This window comes from Cynocephalus volans, chromosome 4, assembly GCF_027409185.1.
Source record: "Cynocephalus volans isolate mCynVol1 chromosome 4, mCynVol1.pri, whole genome shotgun sequence".
NCBI lineage: Eukaryota > Metazoa > Chordata > Mammalia > Dermoptera > Cynocephalidae > Cynocephalus > Cynocephalus volans.
Window position 1 is genome coordinate 112,684,886 of NC_084463.1, and position 27,680 is coordinate 112,712,565.

The 27,680-nt window shown below is 43.4% G+C and overlaps 1 protein-coding gene across 3 annotated transcripts in view; it reads left to right on the top strand.

Annotated features, from left to right (window-relative positions):
* Positions 1–27,680, top strand: part of PARVA (parvin alpha) — a 153,291-nt gene that overhangs the window by 119,466 nt on the left and 6,145 nt on the right. For 2 of the 3 annotated variants that reach the window (XM_063092673.1, XM_063092674.1), the window contains exons 5-12: positions 7,912–8,052; positions 13,785–13,900; positions 18,143–18,201; positions 20,748–20,767; positions 22,028–22,089; positions 22,659–22,727; positions 25,830–25,931; positions 26,637–26,709. In XM_063092673.1, the coding sequence (XP_062948743.1) occupies positions 7,912–8,052; positions 13,785–13,900; positions 18,143–18,201; positions 20,748–20,767; positions 22,028–22,089; positions 22,659–22,727; positions 25,830–25,931; positions 26,637–26,709 (642 nt within the window). The remainder of the gene's footprint in view (positions 1–7,911; positions 8,053–13,784; positions 13,901–18,142; positions 18,202–20,747; positions 20,768–22,027; positions 22,090–22,658; positions 22,728–25,829; positions 25,932–26,636; positions 26,710–27,680) is intronic. The other variant, XM_063092676.1, reaches the window with a different exon arrangement.

Genomic DNA, 27,680 nt, shown 5'->3' on the forward strand with positions numbered 1-27,680 from the left:
ATGGTTTATAAAACTTCTGTGTCTGAGCTGTTCAATACAGTAATGACTTGGCCACATGCAGCTGTTAGAAGTAATTAAAAATTCATTTCCTCAGTCACACTGGCTACATTTCAGGTGCGCAATAGTCAAATGTAGTTAGCAGCTACCATATTAGACAGTTAAGAAATGAAAATTTCCATTATAGCAGAAAATACAGTTGAAACGCACTGCTCTAAGGTCTTCCTGCTGTAATAGACATTGATTCTAGGATTACTGAAGATGATATTCTAGGATTGTTTAAGATGGTGTTCTTAAACTGGAAGAGGCACTTTCTCATCTCTGAAAAACTGGAAAGTTAGATGAAAGTTTTTTATTGTGATTCTTTTATCTATAAATAATGGAGAAGCTCTCTAAAATGTCTTACTAAGTTTAAAAAAGAAAAGCATGATACAGAACCATGAGTATAGTATGCCACATGGTGTGTGTGTGTGTTTTTTATGCTGTGTAGAATATCTCTGGTAGCAATCACAATAAACTGTCTCTGTGGAATGGTAATAGGGAACTTGGAACTGCAACGGAAGGGAGGAGATTCAATCTTCACAGCTTGAATTTTTTCCATGTTTATATAGTATCAATCTTATAAAAAGTGGTTGAGTATATATGTAAATTTCAGGAGCAAAACTGAATTAATCTATCAGTAGATACCAAATATTTCATACATTTCAACAGCCATCCCAAGTAAAAGTAGGAAGGAAAGCATTGTAACACCAAGGGCAAGGGTTTGGATCGCCAGACCAGCCAGCTGCCAAAAAAAAAAAAAGGAGGGAAAGGAAATTACCTAAATATAATAGAGACCATTAAATGAAACCTAACAGTGAACATATTAAATAGTGGAATATCAAAGGCATGGCATTAGGAACAAGTCAAATAATGGCTATTACCACTATTATAAGTTAATGTAGTAACTTAAGAAAATAGATTTTATTTTCAGCATTATGGCTGACTAGATGTTCAGACAAATCTTGGTACAGCAGACATTAAAACTCTGGATAAGCCTCTAAAAACATATTTTTGTATGGCATAGCTAGACTGGTGTGAAAGGGAAGGAGATTATTCAGATTCCAAAAAGAAGGAAGTGGGATAATTCCTAATGGCCTGAGGCTTGATGGGTCACACATACAGGATTAAGAGACAGAACCTGGGTGGAGCCCAAGAAGAAAAGGAGACCCCTGAATAAACCCATATACATCTCTGAAGAACAACACTTACAGTGGGTAAACTAGAAAATCTTGTCCTACAAAAAGCTGCAATAAGGAAAAGTTATTTCAGCCTTAGATGTGAATGAAATAAAAGGTAAAGTCTGCCCTTAATAATTCTTTATCAAAAGTCTGTACCCACACAAATTTAGAGATAGGATTTGTACTATATATGTGGCTTTAAGAGCCCCAACCTGAAAATTTAGTTAAAAGTTGTCCCAGGTACTAGTGCCCCAAGGCAGAAGCAAACATATGTCCTTCCTTTAAAGAGGAATGAACTCTAAACCCTGGCCACAAAGAACTCTGAAAGATAAAGTTCTAAGGAATATGAGGTCTAAATCAGAAATCACCAAAGACACAAGTAGTAAGTCACCATGAGCACTGTCAACAGAAACAATAACCTATAGATTGATTCTATAAATACTATAAATATTGGAAACTGTTCAGTTATAGAATATAAAATAAGTGTGCTTAATATGCCAAAATAAATGTTTTAAAACACTATTGAAAGGATAATAAAAGAATATAGAACTGTCAAAACTGGAGAGGTGAAAAGATGTGGAAAAACAACCAATAGAACGTCTAGAAATGAAAAGAATATGTAATGATGAAGTTAGAACCCTCAATGGATTAGACACAGCTGAAGAAGGAATTAATGAACTGGAAGATAGCATGAAGAAATGCAGTATAGATGCACAAGTGAAATATGAGAAAGAATTTTAAAACATAGAGGTTTTTCTAAGAAGATTCCACATAGGACTAATTGGAACTCTAGAAAAAGAAAAGGAGAATGGTGTATAGTAAAATATTTAAAGACAAAATGATTGAGAATTTTCTAGAATTGAAGAAAAACATGAATCCTCAGATTCAGAAAGCTCGTGAATTCCAAATAGGGTAAATAGTGAGAAGACTATACCCACACACTTCACAGTGAAACCTAAGAACACTGAAGACAAAGAAATGATTAAAAGCTGAGAGAAAAGGTAGATTATTTATAAATGAACAACAGACTGGAAGCTGTCTTACCCCAAGAACAATAAAAGTCAAAAGATACTGAAAGGATATCTTCAAAGTGCTGAAAAAAATTGTTAACTTATAAGTTTATACCCAGAAAAAAACTATGCTTTAAAATATGAGGAGAAAACAAAGGCATTTTCAACAAACATAAACCAAGAGGGTTTACTACCAACATACCCTCACTAAAGGAATTTCTAAGGAATGTACAATAGGAAGAAGGAAAATGAACCAAAAGAAAGATCAGAAATGTAATTTTAAAAATAGTGAGCAAAGATCACCATGGCGAGTAGATCAAAGCCACACCTAAATTAATATAATAATGTCTATTTGTAAATTTAAAAATTAAGATAGAGTCAGAATCTCATACAACTGCAGCACGTAAGTCAGGAAGTATTGATTGGAGTCAAAGTGTGCTGAGGTCTTCGTATTGTCTGTTATGTGGGTTAAGATATCAACATAAGACATTATTAAGTTAAATATGCATGATAAATTTGCTATGGTAGCCACTAAAATAATAGAAACAGAGTGTGTAGCGTCCCTACTAATACTGGGGAGAAAATGGAATGAGAGGGATTAAGAACCTTAATCCAAAAGAATGCAAGGATAGAAAGAGGGGGAAGAATTGGAAAGCAGAGTAAATAAAAAGTTTAAAATAAGTTGGTAGAAGTGAATTCAAGTATATTGGTAAGCCCAATCAATGTAAATTGACTTTATCTATTTAAAAGACAAAGATTATCAGACTAAATAACAAAACAAAATCTTGCTAAATTCTATTTACAAGAGACAGTTTTAATAAATGAGGACAAAGAAAGGTTGAAAGAAAAAAGGTGGAAATCATATATACTAGACTAACACACTGATTAAAAGAAAGATGGGGTAACTATTTTACATTATACAAAATTGACTTTAAGGTAAAAAAGCATTACTGCAGAAAGTCATCACATATTGATAAGAAATTGAAATCATTGGGAAAATACAGAAATTTTAAACTTACATGCATTTTTATGTATCAAATATATAAAAATTTTAAATGACAACATTTATTTCAAGAACTTGACAAATCCACTATCACAGTGGTAGGTTTTTAACACACTTCCCTTAATAATATATTAAGAAAAAAGTTCATAAAGATAGAGAAAATTTGGGCAATATAATTAACCAGCTCTAACTAATCTGCATATAGTATATGATATACACGCAAACTGGAGTATTGTCATTCTTTTCAACTGCAACAGGAACATGTAACAAAGTGTGACTTTGTCCATAAAGAAGTCTCGACAAATTAGGACACAGACCAAATTCTCTATGATGCATTTAAAAAAAAATTTTTTTAACTGAATTTTCCATATATTTGGAAACAAAATTTTTTAAAAAATAACTTAGGAATCACTTACATTAGAAAGAATATTTTAGGGCCGGCCCGTGGCTCACTCGGGAGAGTGCGGTGCTGATAACACCAAGGCCCCGGGTTCGGATCCCATATACGGATGGCCGGTTCACTCACTGGCTGAGCGTGGTGCTGACAGCACCAAGTCGAGGGTTAAGATCCCCTTACCGGTCATCTTTAAAAAAAAAAAAAAAAAGAAAGAATATTTTATATATTCTAATTCTTTTAAGGCTGGTTACATTAATATAATATTGTATCTATATGACAACTGTGTGTGTTAGAACATCTCAGTTCTTCCACTGTTCAAGGTAATTGAGTATTTTTGCCCTGTCTTTACACTTCAAAACTTTTTGAATACTGTTTTATTCTTTTCTAAAAAATAATTTCTCCAAAAGCATATTTAGATGCTAACTTCAAAAACAACTGAAAGATTCACAAAATAATCTACTTGAGAAAATTTTTTAAATCACATCCTATTTCAAAATCATGCCTCATACTTTATAAAAAGTTTAATTATGAACAATTTACAGAACTATGGAAACATGAGAGAAAATTTTCATAGAGCTAGCTGAAATTAGCTTAACAAAGAACAAAAAAAAGAAAACTAGGAGTCTTGAGAAAGAAATTATTATCTTTAAGTCCTTGGTAACACTGAGTAAAATTACTGTTTAACTATAGGAATATTTGAGTGGGCCTATTAGATTTTGAGGGTTGAATATCTTAAAAATAAAATATGGGGTAGGAACAGCCTAAGAGGTTCTCAAATTAATCTTTTATTTGAAAATGTCAGAAAATTTAAATAAGTTAGCAAAACAGAGATAACAGTGTTTTATTTTGTTTGCATACCCACAGAATGCTGAAGACTCAAACAATAATAGAACTAATACAGGAATTTGGTAAGATGGCTATATACAAGAAGAAAATCTGTAAGTTAGGAGCTTTTATTTTTGCCAGCAATAATCAGTTAGTAATACGCATATACATATACACACACAGGATGTTTATTGCAACTTTAATACAAATAGGGCAAAAGGGGATATAACTTGGCTATATATCTACAGGGGAATGGTTGAATAAGTTATAAGTCCTGTAATATATTATGCAGTTTTTAAAAAGAATGAGTTATGTCCATATGTATTGACCTAGAAAGATACTCATGATATATGTTTAAGTGGAAAAAAGCCAGTAGCAAAAATAAACGTATATGCTATAATCTCATTTTTATTAAAAGGGAGAGAAAGAGAAAGAACTCTTTCTTTGTGTGAATGTGTGTTAATAAGGATTAACTTGGAGATACATTCTCTATGCAAATCCACTTAATTCCAATGTCGATGCTTAAAATAAAATATCCAACAACAGAAATTAAAAGCAAGAAGATAAACCCAAAGCATAATGACTAAAGTGGGAAAAAGTAGAGCAGGATTACATTTTCGAAAAGTTTTGTAATGCAAGAGAAATAAAGCAAAACCATAGAAAACCTTTCTTTTAAATAAGCAATGCCAGATGCTAAAAAACAGGAAAAAAATATTTTAAAGTCCAAGAAAGGAAAATTGTATTTCTCTATACTCACAATACTTCTGATACCAAGTGTGTGGGTTTTCCACACCAAGCAATTCTCCAATTCTCTTGATTTCCTACAATTCAATTCTGACCCTACCCAAAGTTAGTGCAGCCCCCACAGGTTATGGGCTCAGTCCACAAGACTCCCTCTTTCAAACAGCAGTCACAAGTCCGAACTTCTGACCAGCTGGCTATAGATCAGCCGTTCCCATGACCCCCTCCTCACATTCAATAATTTGCTGAAACAATGCAGAGAACTCAGGAGGGCACTTATGTTTACCAGGTAATTATAAAGGATATAACTCAGGAACAGCCAAATGGAAGAGATGCTAGGTTGGGGATTGGGCATGGAGCTTCCATCCCCTCTCAGGTTATTCCACCCTCCCAGTACTTCCACGTGTTCACAAACCTGGAAGCCCTCTAAACCTCTGTGGGCAGAGTTTTTTTATGGAGGCTTCATTACATAATTGATTAAATCATTGGCTATTAGTGATTAACTCAACCTCCAGCTCCTCTCAACCTGAGCGCCTAGGGCTGAAAGCGCTGACCTTTTTAATCACTTGGTTTGTTCCCCTGGCAACCAGCCTCCCCCCCCCCCCCCCGCCCCCGCCCCCGTCCTTAGGGTATTTCCAAAAGTTGCCTTATTAGCATAAACTCAGGTGTGGTTGAAAGGGTCTTGTTATGAATGACAAAAGATACTCCTTTCACCTTTGTCACTCTGTAGGGCTTTTTCAGGACCTGGGGACATAAACCAAATATTATTTTAAAAGATGCTGCTATCACCCTGTCACTCAGGAAGTTGTAAGTTTTAGAAGCTCTGTGCCAGGAAGGGGACAGGGAGACCAAATGTGTACTTGTTACATCATACCAAGTTTGAGAAAACAAGAACAAAATGGACAACAGTCCGAGAAAACGTTATTGAGCTAGAAGACAGACTCAGAGACCTAAGCTATTCACTCTGCATCCAGTGCCAGCAGAATATTATAAATTGGAAAATTCACAGACAATGATGTAATACAGCAGGGCCAACAAAGAAGGGGCCCTCCTCTCCTGTCACCTGCCCAGCTGCTCCCAACGCAGTCTTCATTAATCTCCCAGCACCCCTTTCCTCTGAGCCAGGATAAGGCTTCAGAAGTTTCCTAACCTAACATTTTGGGCAGCCTCTACCCAATGCTTGTAGTTGTAGTATAGGATGAAATCAGTTTGCTTCTGTAGAGACAATTACATCATCAAAAGATAATGGGAAAAAGGAAAGAAAAAAACAGAAAACAACTTGTCATTTCTTCAGAAGGAGAGGATGCAAGATAAGAATTCAGCCTAAAAGTGGATAAGGCACTCAGGATCTCTTCAAAGTTTAACATTCAAGAGGAAGATACTTAGATAAATGCTTGTTAAATCCCTGAACTTTAGAGACACAGAATGATGGCTTAAGCAACTAAAGAGAAGAGAAAAGCCATCACAGATAAAAATAGCTTGAGATCATCCTACCAAGGTGCTGAAAAGAATTAATAAATCCACAGAACCTGCAAAATTTCTCCAGTGGGCAACCTCCCCTTCAAAGAATTGCTCAAGCAGCATTTGACTTGGATACACTACAATTATTTTAAACTAAAATAAACAATGTAAGCATTAGAGGAAATTCTGATGTAAAGTTTAATTTGTATTAAAAATGAGGTGAAAAGACATTTTAAGCATGTTTCAGAAGGTCAGTTTTATCAGTCCTGAATGAGTTGTGGAAAGCAGATTAGGTGAATCAGTAGCAGGCAACATATTTCCCATTAAGGAGTCCAAAGCTGTTTTGTTCTTAGTAGTAGATTAAAATGATTAGGTTATGTTGTGTCTCTTTTTTTAAGTATTAAGGGGTTACGTCATTGCATACAAGAAGCATTGATTTTTAACGCACGTTATGTAAGTACCACTCAGAAAAATCACTTCAACTAAACTAATAGCCAATGCTTTCTTATTGCTTAGAATTTTTATTTTATACTTTTTGAAGGTGCTCTTGTAGGCTTATTGAGACATGGAAGTGATCATACTATGAAGAGCTCTGACCAAGTTCACGTACATGGAGACAGTAATAACTCATATCTTCCACCTGGCTGGTAGAAATTGCAGAATGCCATCAATTTTAAGACACAACCTGATTATAGAGTTGTTAAAATGTGAAAAATGTATGCCTTGGAATTGAAGGAATATGACGCATTGAATAAGTTACCTTCCAGGTGGGTTTAAAAGGAAAGAAGGTGCTTAAAACAGATAAATATGATTAGGTGTGACTCATATAGTATTACAATAATGTACAAAATGCCTTGAATAAGGACTTGAGTGATTATGCCAAAGGGAAGCAGAGGAGGCTTTCCAGTCTGGACACAGAGATGTCCTTGGAGAAGGCAGAATCGAAAAAAAGAGGAAAACTCCACAGTGATGGGAAAGAGTTCAAATATGACAGGCTCAGTTAAGTGCCCCGCTTCTGTGGTCCTGAGATCTTATAATTTGAGGATTCAACACATGACCATCAGGCTTTCACAGTACTGGTGCCACTATCAGATGAGGAGGGGACAGCAGTGTCCCTCCCCAGTAGGTGCTCAATGTAAATTTGTTAAATAAATGCATGCATGTGTGCATGAACAAATGAATGAGTGAATAAGTGCATGAATTAGGGTTGTCTGTGGCCCAAGATAACAGCTGTTTTCTTTTCCCTTGTCACCCTAGAGAAACTTGAGAGTGAGAAGCTAAATGTTGCTGAGGTCACCCAGTCAGAGATTGCTCAGAAGCAAAAGCTGCAGACTGTCCTGGAGAAGATCAACGAAACGCTGAAACTTCCTCCCAGGAGCATCAAGTGGAATGTGGACTGTGAGTTGTACAAAGGAAAATGGCACTATTAAATGATGCCTGTGGTCCCTACTGTGTGGCTTCCCCAAGAAGCCATCCACAAGCTGGCAGGCCCTGGGGGGGGGCGGGGGCAAAGCCATACATCTTTGAGCAAGATGCACTCTTCCCTAGAAGAACTTGTTGTACATACCATTGGGGAAAAATAACATTTTGTCCAAATCCAGTGTCCCTTTTTCTGTAAATAGCTTTCCATAGAAACCTCACATGAGATAGGGAGGGGAAGGAGACTCATATTCATTGAGCTGCTTCTGAGTCCCAGCACAGCCTTTAGAGAGAGCTGTTGTCTCCAGCTCATAGAGGGTGGGGGAAGCTGAGGCCCCCATGTTCTCAGGGAGCAAGGACTCGGCTCCGTCCTGAGGGCCACACTCTTCTGCTCCCCCTTCATTTGTAGGAGGAGGAAAGGTATGGCTGAGATCTTAGGCACTGGAACAGGATTTTAACATTCAGCTTTTCATAGGATCTCAGAAAGTATAAACCATTAATTCTCTTGCTGCATCAGAACATGGTGTCTCATATGAGTCCATATCGGAATCAACATTAAATCAGCAGATTAACTCAATCCAATGGTGTCAACATATTTTCCATTAGGGAATCCAAAGTCGTTTTGTTCCATTTGATGGATAAAAATAGGAATTTTGTTAAATAAAATGATTGGAATGTGTTTTGCCTGTGTTTTAAGTATTAAGGGGCTAAATACTATATTTAATTGCATCCAACTTATACAATTTAAAATGGCCCCCTCCTGCAAAAAGCACCTTTCAAACTTGAGAAAGAGAAAGGACTCTTCACCTCTAAATTTAGAGACCCGGTAGCTGCCAGATGCAGTCTCTTCAACAGGTTTCTAACACCTGACACTGGGCCGAGACACCAAGTACCTCCTTCAGCATAATTACACCTTTGCTTGCACAGCGTGATGAACTGCTCTACACAGTGCACAGTGCTGGGAACAGGGCATTCTCTGCCAAGCCGAGGGAGACACCTGAGGGCAGGAGGAGTGTCAGGGCTCTGGGCCCTAGGTGCTGTGTTGGAGAGGGGCTCTGTTTCCCTGTGTTCCAGGAATGCTAATACAAGTAGTGTTCAATGGGGGAGAAGCAAAGGGGGCTTGATCACTAATTTGGGAAATGAATCTGCATTTTGGAAATCCACAACAGTCATAAGCATTAGAGAAGTCCTGAAATGAAGACCCCTGCCTAGTTTTGCTTGGTGCTATTTCCCACTCCTTTGAATATGAACCATTTCCCTGTACCTCTCCAAAAAAAAAAAAAAAAAAACACATTTAAGTTATCATGGCACCCAATGTGGGAAAGGCTGAGACAGGAGAATAAATTTTTTACAGCCACATCAAGAGCATTGTCTTCAGTGGCTTTGAATGATTTGTTTGGTTCATGTTTACCTTAATTTCTCATAGGGAAATATGTAAGAGAAAAATAATCACTCTTTTTACCACTCTACTTTAGCTGTTTTCATTTTTTTGCCCATTACTAGTTCCATCAATGCATCTTTTTACTTGGTCAAGTCATAGACACTATTGTGCTTTGTTTTCTTCTCTTAATATCATATCACACACTTTTTCTATCTTCCCTCATGGTCTTCATAGTTATAGTTTTTGATAGCTGCTTCTATTTCATGGGGTAGATATCCCATAGTTAACTTAAACCCAAGGTTGATGTAGATCCTCTTGGGGTATTTTCTAACCTATTGCTAATATCAGATAGCACCAAGTTGAATGTCTTAGTTTGTGACTCTTTTTGCTTCTCTTGAATTATCCCCTTTAGAAAGATTTCCAGACCTGGGATGGATTACTAGGTCAGAAGGAATAATTATCTCGTGGCTTGCCCCCTGCAATGCCTTGGGGCTTCAGGAAGAGCTGGGCTTGTTTACAAGCAGTAGTGGTTTGTTCAGTGAGGAATGTGGCAGGCACCACTCCTGAGAGGAAGCTCTGTCTCCTCTCTCAGTCATCTTCCCTGGGTGTAAGTCTGAGGACACACTGTTATTTTTCTACTCAGGATGAGGGCAGCAGGGACAGGCTGCTGAGTTACCAAGGTCTTAGATCTGGGGCTTTAGGGATTTCTTCTTTCTTTTCTTTTTATTCACAACAGTTATTTTTATTATTGAAAACTTAGAAAGAACAGATAAATGAAAAGAAATTTAAATATTAACATCTAACATATTTATGGCACTTACTGTACGCCTCATACCCTTCTAAACACTTTACATCTTTTAATCCTTGTAATTTTCACTCAGCCATCTGAGGTATGAATTCTGTTATCCCCATCTTACAGATGAGAAAATCGAAGCATAGAGAGGTTAAGAAACTGTGAATGTAAGCTTCATGAGGGCAGGGATTTTTGTCTCTTCCCTGGTATCTCCCCTGAACCAAGAAGAGTAACTGGCACATACTAAGGCACATGGTATTTGCTAAAGGAACATCACTGTCCAAGGTCACATAGGTGATGAATGGTGGAACTAGGAATTAGACCCAGAGCCCAGCTGCAGAGCCTGTGTACTAAGCCTACACATCCTGCCATAAGAAGCTGCCCACCTAGAGACAGACATTGTGAACACCGTAGTGTGTTCCTTCAAGCCCTCTGTGTATGTGTGTGTAATAAGTGAATAGTGTATACTCCTTTATGTATATATGGAAAACATATATGTATATTTTTACAAAAATGAGATCAACCTATTTATGTTCCTTGGAAAATGAATATCTTTACGAGTCATAAAATATTCTTCTGTATGTCACTTTTTATATTGTGTAACGTGACATTCTATGGCTCTGTCATAATTTATTTAACTAATGATGGATTTTTAGATTGTTTTCCATTATTTTCACCAATATCAGCACACCCTGATGAGTTCTCCCTGCTCATAACCATAATTACTTTTTTAGGATAATGTGTGTGTACATTTTTAAAGACATAATATATATTGTCAAATTGCCTCCAGAAAAGTTACACCAGTTCATATTTCCACCACAGGATGTGTTTGGAGGACTATTTCTAACTCAGCAGCTCCTTTTTTAAAGCTGTTTTCCAGCCCCATAGTGACACTCTTGGCACAGAGGCCGCGGTTCCCGGTTTATACGGGGAAGCCTTGGCCCTTGCTCTTCTGCACAGTTCCATCCTGCCATGAGTGCAGGCACGTGGTGGCCTTAGATTCTGTCAAGCAGCAGGGAGGAAACTCCCATGAGATGTGCTGAGAGGCGGCAGTGGTGAGGGTGCACAAATATACAGCAGCTGATAGAAATTTTTTAATTGAAAAGATGACATGTCTTTATTTTAGAATAGAGAATATTTTGAATAAAACTTTTTCTGCTGCAGGAAAACTATTTTTTTTTTAATTTTATATTCCTTTCCAAGTGTTTGACCACAAGTACATGCTCGTATGTGTACACATATGTGTATATATTTATGTATGATATAATCCATAAATGTATATTTTTACCTTATTTCTGTTTCATTTCCTTTTAACATTACATTAATATTTATAGCTACATTGTCTTAATGATTTTCAGTGCATGCAAACTATCCTATTATCTGGATATACTATAACTTTTTAAGGCAGTGATTATTAAACTGCTTGGTCCAACTAGGGGTTTGCAACGAGAAACTCAGGGGTCACTGGGAAGTGGACAAAAAGCCATGGGTGGGCTGCAGCTAGGACCCTGGGACTCTCATTATTACTTTAAATAGAGCAGTTATATTTTTTTCATGAGTTTTACCTATCGATTTTTAGAACAAAGGATTTCTCTGCTTAATACAAAAAAGAAGGTTTGAAAACTACTAAACCACCCTCTTACTATTACACCTAAGTGTTTTCCAGGGTTTTTAAAAATAATGTATCACACAATAGTTAACATCTTTGTGTGTGTGTGAGTATGTGTGCGCTTATGTGTGACTGTGCAATTCTTTCTTTTGAAAAAGTCCCCAGGAGGACGGAGTGTTCACTGAAAGAGTCTGACGTTTTCACGATGCTTATGATACAGCTCTGTGTTGCTAACCTAGACAGCCAGATGACGTACAGTTTCACCAGGCACAAGAACAATTTGTTTGACCACAACTTTTCTAGCCTTACACTTTGCCATTAAAGGGGGGGAGAGTAGCACACGTTCTTACAACCCTCAGTGAAGGCCTGAGGGTGGTGGGGCAGTTCTGATCAGAAGAGCAAACCCGGGTTTGCCTGCATCTGCCAGTGACCATGCCATGTTCATGGGTCAGCCCTGTAGCAGGAGCCTTTTTCTGAGGCTGTCACTGTGGGTAAAACTTGACAATGCCCGAAAGCCCAGAACTGAAATCTCCTTCTGGAGGTCTAGGAGTTCTGAGCAGTTTAGCTACTGTTCGTGGTAGTGGTGAACTGCTGTTCATAATCAGTAGAAAACCTTCTTTGAAGTAGCAGTGATAACAAGAAAGTCTAATGAGTTCCAAAGGAATGTCTGAATCATTTCCTTTTCTTGGAGATTTCTGAAAGCTTCTGCTAAAGCAGACTTGTCAATCCCAGGGAAGATAGAATGACACCCTAATAATGGGCCCAGTGCATGCTAAGTACACAAAATGGGCGTTTGGGTTCTTCCATTAAATGCCCCTGTAATGAAGAGCCATGAAGCTAGTAGGACTGAAGGCAGGTAAATTATCTGCGAATCTTCCCTTTTATGAGAAAGAAAGGGGAGAAAGCTGACGTGGTGTAATTGCCCAGGTGCCCAGATACTTTCACATAAGTTATAATACAAAATATCAGCCATTCCCGGGCACCTGTTTTGTTCCACGAGCTTTGCCTACACTGTCTTTGGAAATCTTTACAACCTCTACATCCATATAGGTACTGTTATCCCCATTTGTGAAGATGAGCAAGTTAAGGCTTGGAGACCTTGAGTGGCTATCCTACCCAGGGTCATCAAGCCAGTAAATAAATGGCAGAGTTATAAAGTAAAAATTTAAGTTCCAATCTGCCTGATGCTGTGTGTTCTCATTAAGTCAATCTTCTCATCCTCCTCATCCATTGAGAAAATTACAACCCCATAGAGCCCAGCCTTCCCTACTGTAAATGGCTTAACTTTCAGCCCTTGGCTTAGTAGCTATGGAAGCCACCTGGGTCATTGACATCCCCTCCCAGCTGTTCCCTAAGGGGCATTGTCTACACTGACCATCCCTGGCACTCAAGACAGCAATGGTGTCCTTTGGATGTTTCTCATGCCTTCCTCCAGGGATCTTAAAGCCCTTAACAAAGGAAGGGACCCAGTGTTTCTAACTGAGTGTCCATTTCTTGAAAGCCTGCTTTGTGAATGTTCTTGGGACAAGAGTAGTGGTGGTAATCCAGAGAGTTCACAGTCATGTGGGGAGAGAGGGGGGTGCAGAGCAGATATGCTGGTGGATATTAGAATGGAGTGGGACCAGGGGAGAGCTGATCTGATCTCAGAACTTAGCAGTTGTCAGGGTCCTGATAGGAACCTGGTATTAGAGATGAAAGGTACTACATTGGAAATCCAACAATAATATGATGTAAGAAAGAGCTCCATGGGACCTGGTCAAGAACTGAGGGGGCCCCGGGTGAGATCTGTGAGCACCAAGGATGTCCTTTGACCCTTAGGGGTGGGATAAAGGGGCACTAGGTGGGGTATTGCTACGTTTTGAATATCTTTTTATATTGCTGGGACCTGGAAGAAGATGCTCTAACTTTTAAATCCTCTTTCATTTCAGCTGTTCATGCCAAGAGCCTGGTGGCCATCTTGCATCTGCTGGTTGCTCTGTCTCAGTATTTCCGGGCACCAATCCGACTCCCAGACCATGTTTCCATCCAAGTGGTTGTGGTCCAGGTGAGATGGATACCACCATAATCATCTCCTTTCAAGAGCTGTGGAGGCTGAGATGCTGTGAGAGCTAGAGCACAGATCGGCAGGACAGCTGAATGAATGCTGATGTGCGCAGGTGTGCTGTGTGTTGGGAGGCACGTGAGTCAGCTTGCTCATGCATATTGGCGTAGCCCTGGCAAGTATGCAAAGGATGAAAGAGCGTGCGCCTATGCACGGGACAGCTTTGTGTGGGGTATGTGCCTGTGGTTTACGTGTTATTGTTGGGAGGTTGTCTGTGTGCTGTATAGTTGAGGTGTGGTATATATGTTTGTGAAGTGTGCGTAGTGGCATCAGGAGGAAAGGGGGAGGGGTGTATGCATGCACACATGTCGGGTACCCTGCAACCCATGGAGAATCGTGGTTTTTTGAGTTAAACAAATGATGCATAGGTATCGGTAGGGAGACAGATATCTATACACAGAAGGGAGGGTGTGTGGGTGTGGGGGGGAGGTGTTTGAGAGAGACCCCTGACTGGCCATATCTGTATTAAAGGCACTGATGCTTTTTGCCTGCCCAGGGAAGCACAGCTGGGATCTCAAGTCATCTTTTCCAGATTGTTGGATGGAATTTCCATTCACATATGGCTGTGTAATTTCCACAATGAGGGTGTGCTCTCTCTCCGTGACTATCTCCCTCTATTCCTAACCCCATTAAATACTCAAATTCAATTTTATTTTCCAACTTTATACCCATTTAGCAAAAGGTCATCATTTTGTTTGCTTGTTTCTGTTCTTTTCCAAATGAACATGCAGCAAGGGAGAGCCCCACACATGAGCAGCTCCCTGGATATCCAGGGTCATCCAGGGTTCTGGAACAGAGAAGATATGGCAGCTGTGCCATCCCTTGGTGAGGAAAAGCCCTGAGGGCTAGTAAACATTGCCTGATCAGGCCAGGCCAGTCTCCAGGACAAGAGGACTTTGAGCTGAGCTTTCAGGGATTCGATGTTAACATGAGGGGAGGAGGACATGGACAGGGCTCCTAATCAACTGCTCAGTCATGCCCTAATGAAAAAGTATGTCTCCCACACCTTCTGGGTACTTAACTCTGCTAAGCATCAAGAGGGTATAATAGGAATATGAAACCTTGGCCCTGCCTGCCAGGAACAGGACTGCAAGTAAGAAGCAGAGAGGACAGAAGCCCACAGACAATGTGAACATGTGTGGCTCAGACACTCGGTGCAGCTACCAAAAGGTACTAACTGTCCTCATTTACTGAGCTCTTCACCTGTAGCAAGCATGCTGCTAATCACTTAATGTATGCTGCGGACATGTGGCCAGCCCAGGGCATCCTGGTACAAGCATCTTCCTAATGAATACGTGCCATATCCATTGTGTTGATTTTCCCTGTCAATAATGTGTGAATTCATTTTGTTATGTTTTTTAAAACTAGGATTAGAAAGGGAGAGATGACTAGGTGGAGTACAAAGGGTTTTTAGGATGGTAAAACTATTCTATACAATACTGCAGTGGTGGATACATTTGTCAAAACCCATAGAATGTACAGCATCAGGAATGAACCCTAATGTAAACTGTGGGCTTTGGGTGGTAATGATGTGTCAGTGTAGGTTCATCGGTTCTAAAAAGTGTGCCATGAGGTGCGGTATATTGATAATGGGGGCAGCTTTGCGTGTATGGGAGCAGGGGGCTTATGGGAAATCTCAGTTTTGCTGTGAACCTAATACTGCTCTAAGAAATAAAGTCTATTTTTGAAAAATCATGATTTCTGGAGCAGTTCATGAAAGAGCACTTCAGTGACCACATATCACTAACGTTGAAAATTTTTTTTCTTGAGTAAACATACTGCCGTTATATTCATTTATAGCTCTTCTATTGCTGGTGGAAATACTTCTATGCAAATTTCCCTTTTGTGTGACCTCTTTTGTGACAGTCCATTCCAATTCTTTGCCCATTAATTTACTGAACATCTTAGTATTTTTCTTACCAGCTCGAATAAAGAGCTCTCTAATAGTAATAATAAAATACGCCTGTTGGAATTACAACAGACCAAAAAAAACTACAATTGAAGATTTGAGCAGGAGAGAGGGGCTTCTGTTTGGAAGCCTGCAACTCATGCCTTATTTTGAGTTCAATTATAGGCCATCAGGAGGCTGCTGTTGGTTTAATTTCTCCTGTAGGCAGTTTTGTTAGCATGAGGGAGAAAAGAGGACACGTTACAGAAAATAGCATGAACGCGTGTCAGGTTTTCTGGAGTGTTTTGCTTTATCGGGTTGAACAGGCACAGAAGCAGGACTTGGGATTAGCAGAGTCACTGACTGAACTACAGAGAGAACTCTTCAGGGAGCGAATAACGGATGGAGGTGAATCGGGATGCTGTCTGTGTGCGGGGTTATTTAACCCAGATTTCTTCTCCATTCAATAAAAGCATTTAATTCTGCATGAAGTTGAAGATGAGGTTTTATGTCTGTCAGGAGGCTCACAAGAGAAGGATACAGATTCCATTAGTCCCCATGTGAAAATTTTACACGTGTCAAAACTGAATTTGGAAACTTTATCTTCAACTGGTCCCCTTAAGATAGCTTCATTTATTTATTTTCTTTGCCTTCTTCTTTGCTTTGATAGTCCATTCTCCTTCCTCTAATCCAGATAGACTCGGCCTTATCCAGCCCTACCTCGCCTTCTGTCAAAGTATTTTGCAAGGATGCTAGTTTCTGTGGCTGTTGGGAATGTGAAGGGAGATTTCTGGAAGTTTTGGCAGGGGGCTCAAGAAGGCATCTTGACAGAGGCTTCTTCCTGACACTCCTCTCAGCCTTTGGGAAGATGAATTCACTCTGTCAGCCACTGGCCTTGTCCAGACCGTCCTCCATGAGTCTGGTGCTGGCTGTACAGGGACCTGATAGAATGAATCTCCCTCCTCACGCCCATCAGAAAGTCTTCCTGAGGCCGGCCAGGTAGCTCTGTTGGTTAGAGCACAGCCTTGTAACACCAGGGTCAATGGTTTGGAACCCTGTACTGGTCAGTCAAGTCACCAAAAAAAGAGAAAGTGATCCTGAACCCTGACACTCCTTCACTGGCTCCCATGCCCACAAGTGAGGTTTAAACTCTCCAGCCTGGCACTCAGAGGTGCCCCCGACTAATGGCAGCCACCCTCCCTCCAAGCAGCCTCCTGAACACATCTGTGCAGTCCTGACTCTGCCTTTTGGTTGGAGCCGTCCCTCCCACTGGAATGACCTCCCATTGGTGCCCTGCCAAATCCTATCTGGCCTTGAAGTACCAGCTCCAAGACCCCCTCCCCTTGGAAGGAATCCCCGACCACCCCAGCTGAAAGTGCTTGCTCCTGTCCTGCATCCAGCACCTCCTCTCTGCATGGGGTGGCCACGTAATTTATTATCCATGACATTTTTGAGAGTGGAAGGAGATCCTATTAATAATTAAACTGGGACATGAGGCATAAACCAGGACAGTTTTGGGGAAGCCATTTTCACATACCGGCTTTATCTCCCCCATTTTACTCTAAGTTCTCAAGGCCAGAAACCATGTCCTATGCTCCAGAGTGTCTGTCCTAACTCCAGCTCAGTGTCTTGTACATAGAAGGCACTGATGAAATAAGGAAGAAAGAGGATGAATTAAGGGAGAGGGGTGGATGGATGACAGACGGATGGACGGACGGATGGATGGCTGCATGGGCGAGACTCCAAAGTGCTTAACCTTTTCTCAGAGAGTGAGCTAGTTACCTGAGTGAGGATCATACTAATTTAAAAGCTCCCATATTATCAGTTAAAAAACCAAAAACAACAAAGCCCTCTGTCTCTGTCTGAATCCCCAAGCTGGCCTCAGTTGCTCCACCCAGCCCCCCAGTTAAATGTGTTTCTCAGCTTCCCTCTGTGGCCCCAGCTGGATGGCAGACACACTGTGGCCTTCGTTTCCATTTGGTTTACTGTGGATTACTCCGGGAGGCAAACAGTTTGCTTCCAAGCAGAATGTCTTCCAATAAAGAAAGGAAAGATTCACCATCCAAGAAACAGCCTACTTGTTTGGACTAAACACTAATTGCACTTACGTCCTAATGGTACAGTCCAGTCCCAGAAAATTAGGGCTGTTTTTCACACTAGCATTATCTCGTCTCTGAGTGCATTTCGTAAACACCAGTAACTTTCTCAATATCAGGAATGCTCATCAGTTTGTCTGTATTTTTCTAAAGCATATTTTTCTCTTTTCCTCCCAACCCCTGTCCCCACCCCCTTTTCAGAAACGAGAAGGAATCCTCCAGTCTCGGCAAATCCAAGAGGAAATAACTGGTAACACAGAGTATGTCAACACCATTGTTGCCAGCGATTCTGTAATGGAACACAGATGTTTCTCCGAAATTCATCCATTTGCTGATATTTAGTTTGCATTTATTGGGATTGCAGGAGGGATTAGACTTCAGCCAATGATTATAGTTTAGCCTTTTCCATGCACTCAAAACATGCCTCTCAATGCTTAAGGTAGAGACTTGGGTGGGGAAGTGGGGAGAGGGAATTAGTAGTGATTGAAAAATTCTAATTTTGTGGCACTCCAGGAAAAAGTATGCCCCAAAAAAGCCAACCAGTATGAAATTGCCATGCCATAAACATGGGGTTGAATTTAAATCATTAACCTTTAGGACATTTTTCTTCTTTTCCAAATCTGATTTTGTTGGTCACGTGCCATGACCCAGAAAGCCCTTCTCTACCTTAGAGCTGTCTTTTGGTTTTGTTTGGTTTTGTTTTCTGTGTGTTTTTAGAAACTGGGATATCAGAGCATAGCAAAGGTTTGCCATGGAGAACAGGAGTTTTGTTCTGAAGCAGGAAGAGCAGGCTGGTGCATGGGGGTTTGAGGTCTCCAGGCAGGCCTGAGCCCTGGCCCCAGGCAAAGCCAGGCAAAGTTGGCTTTCAGTGTTCCCTGCTCCCCACCTTTTCTCTCTGTCCCTTTGACCACGAGATGCCTAGTGGAAAGAGCAGGCACCTCTAGGCCAGCCAGACTTGAGTTTGCATCCAGGCTCTGCCACTTACTCACCAGCTGAGTCCCAGCCTCTCCAACCTCAGTTCCTTCATCTCTGCAGTGGGGAGCGTTTTCCTAACCAGAGAGGTGGTGAGGATTCAGCGGGGTCACAGCCATGCCATTCTCCCCTTCCCAGCCCACCCACACCTTCCAAGCCCCGTCCAGTCTCTAGGAAGCTCCCTCCCTCTCCCAGTCATGGCTGAGGGAGTCCAGGGCACTGGCTGGCTGGATCACACCATGCCTGAGCCTTAAAAAGGGTTTGGGGGGTGGTCTTTTCAGGCCAAGGGGAGAGGGCAGGATGTAGAGTGGCCCTTCCCAAGATGCCCAGTTTATGGCCTATGGAGACCCTATCAGGCAGTCTGCAGGTCACACCGGGGGCCAATCTTGGTAGCCAAAGGATCAGCTGATCTACTGTGCACACTGACTCTTGGCCTTGCTTCTGTGAGGGTGGAGGATCAGCTGCCCTGGGTCAGGCCTGCCGGGAAGGAGCAGATTCCCCACTGTCCTGCCACACGCCTCCCCCACCCCGTGCTGGGCTTATCTACGCCCACTATTTCACCTTCTGGAAAAGAGGAAGACAGACCAGGGAGGAGTACAGCCTGGGAGAAACTCCAGAATTAGGAAGTATGAAGTTTCAGATTCTAGAACAATCAGCCATATGTGAAGCTTTCTATGGTCTCTCTCTCTCTCTGCCTCAAAGACATAAACATAGATGCAGCCTCCTAATAACAACAATTTATGAAGAATACAATTTATGAAGCACTTTCATATCTATTGATGTTCATAATAAACACTTGAAGCAATGATTGTACCCCCTGAAACCCCACAGCTCAAGGGTGATGGAAACTGTATCCTTGGTCTATCCAACAGTTAACTCCAAGTTCCTTATTCTTTCCAGCACACTACCTGCAAGTGGTCGTTTAGTGGGTGATAGGTGTACAGGTGGATAAACCAATATAATAAGAATCATAATGAGAACCAAAAAAGTATTGAGAAAACAATGTTTTGAGCAGTCCTAGTATTGTATACTAGGAATTATGCTTATCTTTCTACGTGTTAAATCATTTAATGTTCACAACATCCCATCGAGGTATTTACCGTTATTATCCACATTTTAGAGATATGGGACCTAAAACTCATAGAGGTTGAATAGCTTACCCCAAGGTCACACAGCAAAAAAAAATGGCTCAGTGAGATTTAAACTTAAGTGATCTGTTTCTAACATTTGTGCTCTTAACACTTTGCTGCTTCTCTGCTATGGGTGTGGTTCCATTTCCTGCCGTCTTTGAGAAAACCTATCCTGAGTCAATGGCAGGTGCAGCTTGGTGGGCATCCAGGATTAAGAGAGAGACAAAGCTGAGCTCCCCAGGCAGTTGCCCACAGCACCTGGGCAGTGACATTCCACATGGGGGATTGCTTGAGCTCTGCTCATAAGAATCCTAAAAGTCTCTCGTTGAGAATCTTCAGCCCCCAAGTCAAATACTCTTCCTTAACTGCAAGCAACAATATGTTTTTATTTAAGGCAAGAAATTTTCCTTTAAGCATCACCATACCAGGCTTTGTGCTAATGCCAGCATATCTGTGTAGCAGAGGGAAAAAATAGGTGGCAGTGTGGTAAAGTCTCAATAATTGGAGACAGTGCATAATAAAATGCCAACAGAAGGCGGCTTTTTGAGCTCTGGGCACAGGGTGGTGGGAGGCAGTGGTGTGGCAGGGGCAGGTGACGGGGGACGGGGAGGTTCCAGCAGTGATGGAGGGTCCTCTTAGAGGACTGGCCCATCATAAAGGGTCAAGAGAAGAGTCACACTGTTTTCTTTCTCCTTTCCCTACAGGGCTCTTTCTGGAAGGCATGGTGAGTTGCATAAGATTGTCCTCTGGCACTGGCAACTGCAGTGGGCTCTAGTGAATTCTGCAGGCACTCAGCTTGCTGCCTGGATGTGTCTGCACCAGCCTGCTGACACAGCCGGGTGGGTAGGGAAGGACAGCTAACTGGTGGGAAGAAGAAAACCAACTACATCTGCACAGTCATCTTCAATGTAATCAGGCCATTGACTTTGCCTGGGTTTCTGGATGGGCAGTTTTGCTGTTAGCATGTTGTGGAAGTAAAGGAACAGGTGTATGAACACACTTGGGACTGACCCCTTTTCCCTCTGTGTCCAGCCCTTCTGGAGTCTGTCTTCTTCCCCTTCTCTCATTGCAGCTCCTACCTTTCCCATTTCCCAGAACTTGTGTTCATTTATAAAGTCCATGAATGTCAGAGATCACTGATCGCCTTTCTGGTAGCCTCAGATTTACTCGTCGGCGCAAGAGTAGGAAAAGTCAGGCCTTGGGGTCACAAGCCCTCCCGACCCAGCAGGGAGCATGATTTAGCTATTTTCTATGATTCTGATATTTGCTATGAGTGATGTTTTGAAATATTTCAATCACGCTGAAAACAACTCACATCAGTAGAGCACATCAGAGCTTACAGAGCATGTGCACGAACATTCTTGCCTTTCATCCTCTGACAAGGCTGGGGGAGGCTCATTTTTCAAATGACATTTCATAGAAGAGGAAACCGAGGCACAAAGCATCGAGGGGATGCAGATTATTCAAGAGGAGGAGCCCATATTCTATCCCAGCTCCCAATCCTCTTATCCATGCCCTCTACCAGGACATTTGTTTTGGGTGTCCTATTTTTAAAAGGTAGGAGGTGAAATGATTTGATAACAAACCTCCACAAAACCTTCAGAAACATTTCAGAACCATGACTTAATCAGAAAATGGAATATAAATAGTGAAAAGAAATCACTAATCCAGATGAAATGACTAATCCAAATCGCCCAACAGAGCCCCATCCCCTCTCCAGCCCAATAAAGGATTGACAGGTGTACACATGCATGGACATACAGACACATACCAACACACACACGCACACACGCAACTGCCCCTAGGGTGAGAGCCAACCCAAACCCAGCGCTGGTTCCAGAGTTCCCAGCACAATCCGTGCCCCAAAGTATTCCCGTCGGTAGCTGCCCATGTGGCCTTTAAAGGTTCGTGGCTATGGAGTTTGGGGTGGGCTTCCCCGCCAGGAATCAGCTCTTGTGCTCCACGTTACATTTTTCTTTTTCAGAACGTGATGCCTTCGACACCTTGTTCGACCATGCACCAGACAAGCTCAACGTGGTGAAAAAGGTGGGCAAGGACTGCTGGGAGGGAGGCAAGGAGCGGGTGCAGCTGAGCGCCAGGTGCCCACCTGCAGCTTGCAAGCTCCCTGCCAACACCAGGGTCCTCACTGGCTCTCTGCAAACACAGAGACATCTTCTACCCGTCTTCCTCACTGGATGCCTCATCTGGTCCCTATCTTTCCATCCCCACTGACCCTCGCCTTCCCTGTGCTCAGGCAGATGCACCGAAGAAGGGACTGGAAGGCCGAACCTAGTTGGGCCATTTCATCTCTAGCCCTCTTTCTGACTTCCTTTCGGCCCCCCCAACCCTGGGCTCAGACACCCCCCTACCATTCTGCCTCTCAGGACCTCCCTGTTCCTTTCACAGTCCTCCAAGGCCCAGAGCCTGTGGCTCTCCCTGCGGACTCAGGACCTCTGCAGGAAGAGCACGGGGCTGCTTGTCCTCACTTAGCCAGACCAGTGATCCCAGGCCCGCGCTCTTGGTGTTTTCACCCCAATCCTCGTCCTCACGGGGCAGTCACACGGTCTGGCACTGGTGGGTCACCTTCTCAGTGCCCACTTGTGCTTCTCTTTTAGACACTCATCACTTTTGTGAACAAGCATTTGAATAAACTGAACCTGGAGGTCACAGAACTAGAAACCCAGGTGGGTAACAGCCCCGAGCCCCAGGTGGGGGGATGGCCACCATTCCAACTGCCACACCCCACCTCGCCAGGAGGGCTTTCCCCACGGACCCAGGGGGTGAGGGCTTGGGAATCTATTCCACTCAGATGGGATGAACTGGATGGAATTTCTTTGCAGATTTTTTCCAACTTTTTATTCTGAAAAAATTGCAAAAATGGATACCCATGTGCTCTTTACCTAGATAAACCAACTGTTAACATTTGGCCTTTTTTTTTTTTTTTACTCTCTCACCCTCTCTCCACCCCTAAATACTTCAGCCTATGTCTCTTAGGAACAAATACATTTTCTTAGATAACTACAATATGATTATCAGATGCAGGCGAGGTTAACATTGATACAGTACATGGATCTATTTAGCTTGAATCATTTGAAATTGCTGATTTTTGACTGCTTCTGACCCACTAAAATGGTGATGTCATGTTGTTGGGAAAAACACACGACAGTCAGATTTTGCCAGTTTTCCCAATATCCCCACATGCTGCATTTATTTGTTGTGTCTCCTTAGTCTCTTTTTAATATAGAACCCCTTGGCCTTTCTTGGCATGACACTGACATTTTTGAAGAGTTCAGGCCAATTGGTTTATAGAATGTCCCTCAATTTTTCCCCCTCGTGATTAGATTTGGGTTGTGCATTTCCCCCTGAGTAGCACGGGGTTCTTCCCAGCATGTCCCATTAGGAGGCAGTTGTGTCTATTAGCCCCATTCCTGGTGACAACTTGGACCACTTGGTTAAAGTGGTTTCCTTAACCAGATATCCCTACTATAAAGTTCTTTTTCTTCCCTTTATACTTAAAAACTAATCTTTATCAGGGAGATACTTTGAGACTATGTAGTGTATCCTGTTTCCCAACATCCTTTCATTCTTGGTGAATTTCAGCAGTGTGGTTTTCTTTCGAGCATGTGGGCACCTCCATTTTTTTTTTTTTTTTTTTTTTTCTGACGGGTAAGGGGATCGCAACCCTCAGCACGGTGTGGCCCACACCACGCTCAGCCAGTGAACACACCAGCCATCCCTATATAGGATCCAAACCGCGGCCTCGGCGCCAGCGCCGCACTTTCCCAAGTGAGCTACAGGGCCGGCCCCTCCCATTATTTTTAAAGGCAATTGCCTGATCTGTTTCTGAGCTCTACCTGAGTGTGTCTAGACTCTGTGGAATGAACTTCATATACTCTTTTGGGAAATAAGGAATGCTCTGGAAAAGTGATGTTTCCTCTAGTGGGCTAGAATGGGCTTGGAGTTTCACTTCAGTTTCCAAGGGCAAGGAGCGCTATGAAAGGGAGTCAGCGCCCAGCACTTGTGTGTACCCTCTATTCCCACCAAGTCAGCAGAACCAGCCAGCAGGGGTGGGGAGCAGTCTGGCACTCAGAGCTCTAAGTACCCCTAACCCAGGTCCCCCCGAGTTCATAGATTAGATTCTTTTATTCTCAACTCATTCCAGGCACAGCCAGGATGAGGCCCAGCTGCCACCAGGAGGGCCTTGATTTTGACACAGTCTGCTCTCTCTTGTCCACCCCGGTGGCATGGGATGAGTCATGCTCAGGCCCTACTCACCCAAGTTGAAGGCCAATGGATGGAAGCAGGGAGAAACTGCCCCTAGGTCAAGCCCATGCTCGAGGTCTTATGCCCTTAAGGAAGGCTGAGCTTATGCCCAGCAAAGCTCTCTGAGCAGACTCTGGGCCCAGCCCACACTCCAGGCAATTCAGTCTAGTTCTTTTAAGGTCTCCAAGGTGATTCCAAGAAATCTGGCCTTTTGCAAACTCCAGCAACTGTTGTTTATGCCCACAAACATTTGATGGCCCAGCCTCCTTTGAAAGTGTTCTAGAATATCAGATATGCATCTGACCCCTGTGGATGGACTGTGCTCAGGCCATGCTCCATACCTGGAACACTTACTTCCAAATCCCACTCATCCCAAGCCCCCCACTGCCTCCACAGTCCTGCCCTGATTGCCCAGCGCAGGCTCATCTCACCCTCCCTTGAGCAGGAGACCTGCAGCCTCTGCACTTAGCCTAGGAGTATCTTGTCCCTTGGGCCAGGTTCCCCAACCCGTCTGGCTTCAACTGTCCAGGACCAGACTCTAAGCCTCTGGCCATGGCCTGCAGGACATAGTACTGCCTTGCCAACAAGAGCCAGTAAGGCATGTCCTGATTGCTTTGTTGTTTTCCCAGACAGTAACAGCAATAGTTAATATTTATTAAGTGCTGACTATATGCCAGGCGGTTTAGAGGCACTTTACACAAATTAACCAGTTTAATCCTCATGATAACACTATGAAGTAGATACTATACATATATATATATATGCTGTTATCATCCGCATTTTACAGATGAGGAAAATGAGGCACAGAGAAGTTATGTAGCTTGCCCAAGTCACACAGTTAGGAAGTACCAGAGCTGGGATTTGGACCCAGGAGGCCTGGCTGCAGAACCCATATTCGTTACAGCTACACCTTGCTGCCTCTCAAGCAATAACGAAGTGAGATGTGAGAAAGGAGAATGCACAGGCCTGTCTGCTGCTGGGGTTTTTTCTCTGTCCAAAAAGCACAAGTTACCCCAGTGGCTTCATGCCACTCGCCTTGGATCTCAGCTTTCCCTCCTCCCTCCGCCCCGCCCTAGCTAACTCCTGCTCATCCCTCAGCCCCTCCAGAAGACTTCTCGGGTGCCTGCCAGGAGTGGGTGACCTTTCTCAATCTGACTCAGAGCGGCTGTTGTGCTGCCTCCACATCAGTCTCCCCACGTGACTGTGAGCTCCTCAAGGACAGGAGCCTCGGTTGGCCCAACTCTGGCCCCTCACGCCCAGATCAGGAGTTGGTGCACAGTCTATGCTCACTAAATGCTGGATCAACTGAGATCTGGACTGTGTGGCTGCTGTGTTCGGCCAGCGAGACTGGAGAAGGCCTGCTGCAAAGCAGACCTGCCGCCTCGGGCCACTGCCACTCACCACCACCAGGGCCTGGGGAGGCAGCCTTTGGGTGGGATGACATAGATGCTGATGAGCCCCCTGGAGGGGGCTTGGCTAGGAGGCTCAGGGGCCAGTGGCTTCACCTGGCTGTCTCTCTCCAGTTCGCAGATGGAGTGTACCTGGTGCTGCTCATGGGGCTCCTGGAGGGATACTTTGTGCCCCTGCACAGCTTCTTCCTGACCCCAGACAGCTTTGAACAGAAGGTAAGGGGAAGGGACATCAAGGGATGCCCTAGCCCACATCACCTGACTCAGCTGCCCACACCTGCACTGGGGCTATCCAGGAAAAAGGCAGAGGCCTCCCCTCTGCTCGGGGTATTCAGTGGTTGGCAGGGGGGCCCTTCTGATGAGCAGCTGAGCTGGGAAGGAGCTACCTGCAGATCACTTGAGTGTCCTAAATAGTCCTTTCCCTCCCTTGCAGCCTGGCCCTCGTCCCCAGTCATGTGCTCCTGCCACTGCCACAGCCCACTCTCATCTCTCCCCAGAGGTCACGGGGAAGGTGCTATGAGGCTGGTCAGACCTGAGGCCCACACCCAGCCACGTTCTGGTGGCCTCTCTTAGGCAGCCCCACAACCTGCTTCCTATCCCGGAGGCATTTGGTCCAGAGCAGAAACCCTGTCTGCCTCTTGGACATGCCTTGCCATCTGAGCCTCGCAAATGTGTGCACTGATGTCCCCGAGTTTGAAGTCCTGGAAGTTGGCACAGAAACATGGTGGGACAGGAAGAGGACTTTGAATTCCCCAGAAGCACTCCTCCAACAGTAGGCTGGGATCGGCAAGCCCATCCTCCACATGGCCTGCCCATCATGGTAGCCATGGTGCTCCTTCACTTTCCAGGGGCAGGTCCCAGGGCCCCCAGGGGTCTAGGAATGAGTGTGCAATGACATACGCACTGCGTCTCTCTCGCCAGGTCTTGAACGTCTCCTTTGCCTTTGAACTCATGCAAGACGGAGGATTGGAAAAGCCAAAACCACGGCCAGAAGGTACTTTGCTCATCTCTGGTTTGTGACAACAGAGTGAGACTTTCTCCCTGTACACGAGTGTTCAGGGCACAGGGAAAGGCTCAGATTTTGTAGCAGAAGGAAGAGTTTTCTTTTCTATAACTGTTTTTGCTGTTTGCCAGGGAAGATGGGACTGGGTGCAACTGCTCAGTCCTGGAGACTCTTTGTGAGCTGCAAAGCACACAGCCAGGGGGAAGGAAAAGAATTTGAAAGCCCATGCAGGAGATCGCAGGGACCAGGGTTTGAGCAGAGGAGCTCCTGCAGGACCTGCCCTGTGCCCAATTTCCAGGTTCCTCTATTCCTGCAGGGATCTGACCTGCCAAAGAGCTGTGTCCCACCAGGCGGTGTGAAGGTGCAGCATGGACAGCTCTGCACTGAGCATAATTGCCTCACCTGTCCTGACACCTGGGGAGCTCCAGCTGCTCTGCCTGTGCGTGAGGTCAGGGCTTGATGAGGCTTGATTTGTGGGTTGCAAATATAAGACTAGGGAGCAAAATGTTCCAGCCCTCACATGCTAACACTTAGAGCCAGTATGTGCATTTGTGAGCACAGGAGGCACGGCTGCCACTTACCGACTGAACTATTCCCATTTACCAGTGCTGTTCCATTGAGTTGTTGCCACTAATTTCTGCTTTTGTGGAATTGGGACACTGAGAATGCCATTCATGGGCCCTTTTGCTTGCACTTTCCTAGTCGTTGAAAGGCATGGGGACAAGTGAGGATCGTGTACTTTCATGCCCCACTGCTGCCTCTACACCGACCTCCTCCGCCCAAACCTCCACCCACAGGGGGTCACACACTGGTCTAATGACCCTGAGACCCTGTAGATCATGATATACCAAGAGGGGTGAGACCGCCCTGGCCTCAGGGCACTTGCAGTCAACCAGGGAAGAGAAAAGATGTCCCTAGTCACCAAAATACAACAGTCATGATAACTGCAATTGTAGAAGTAA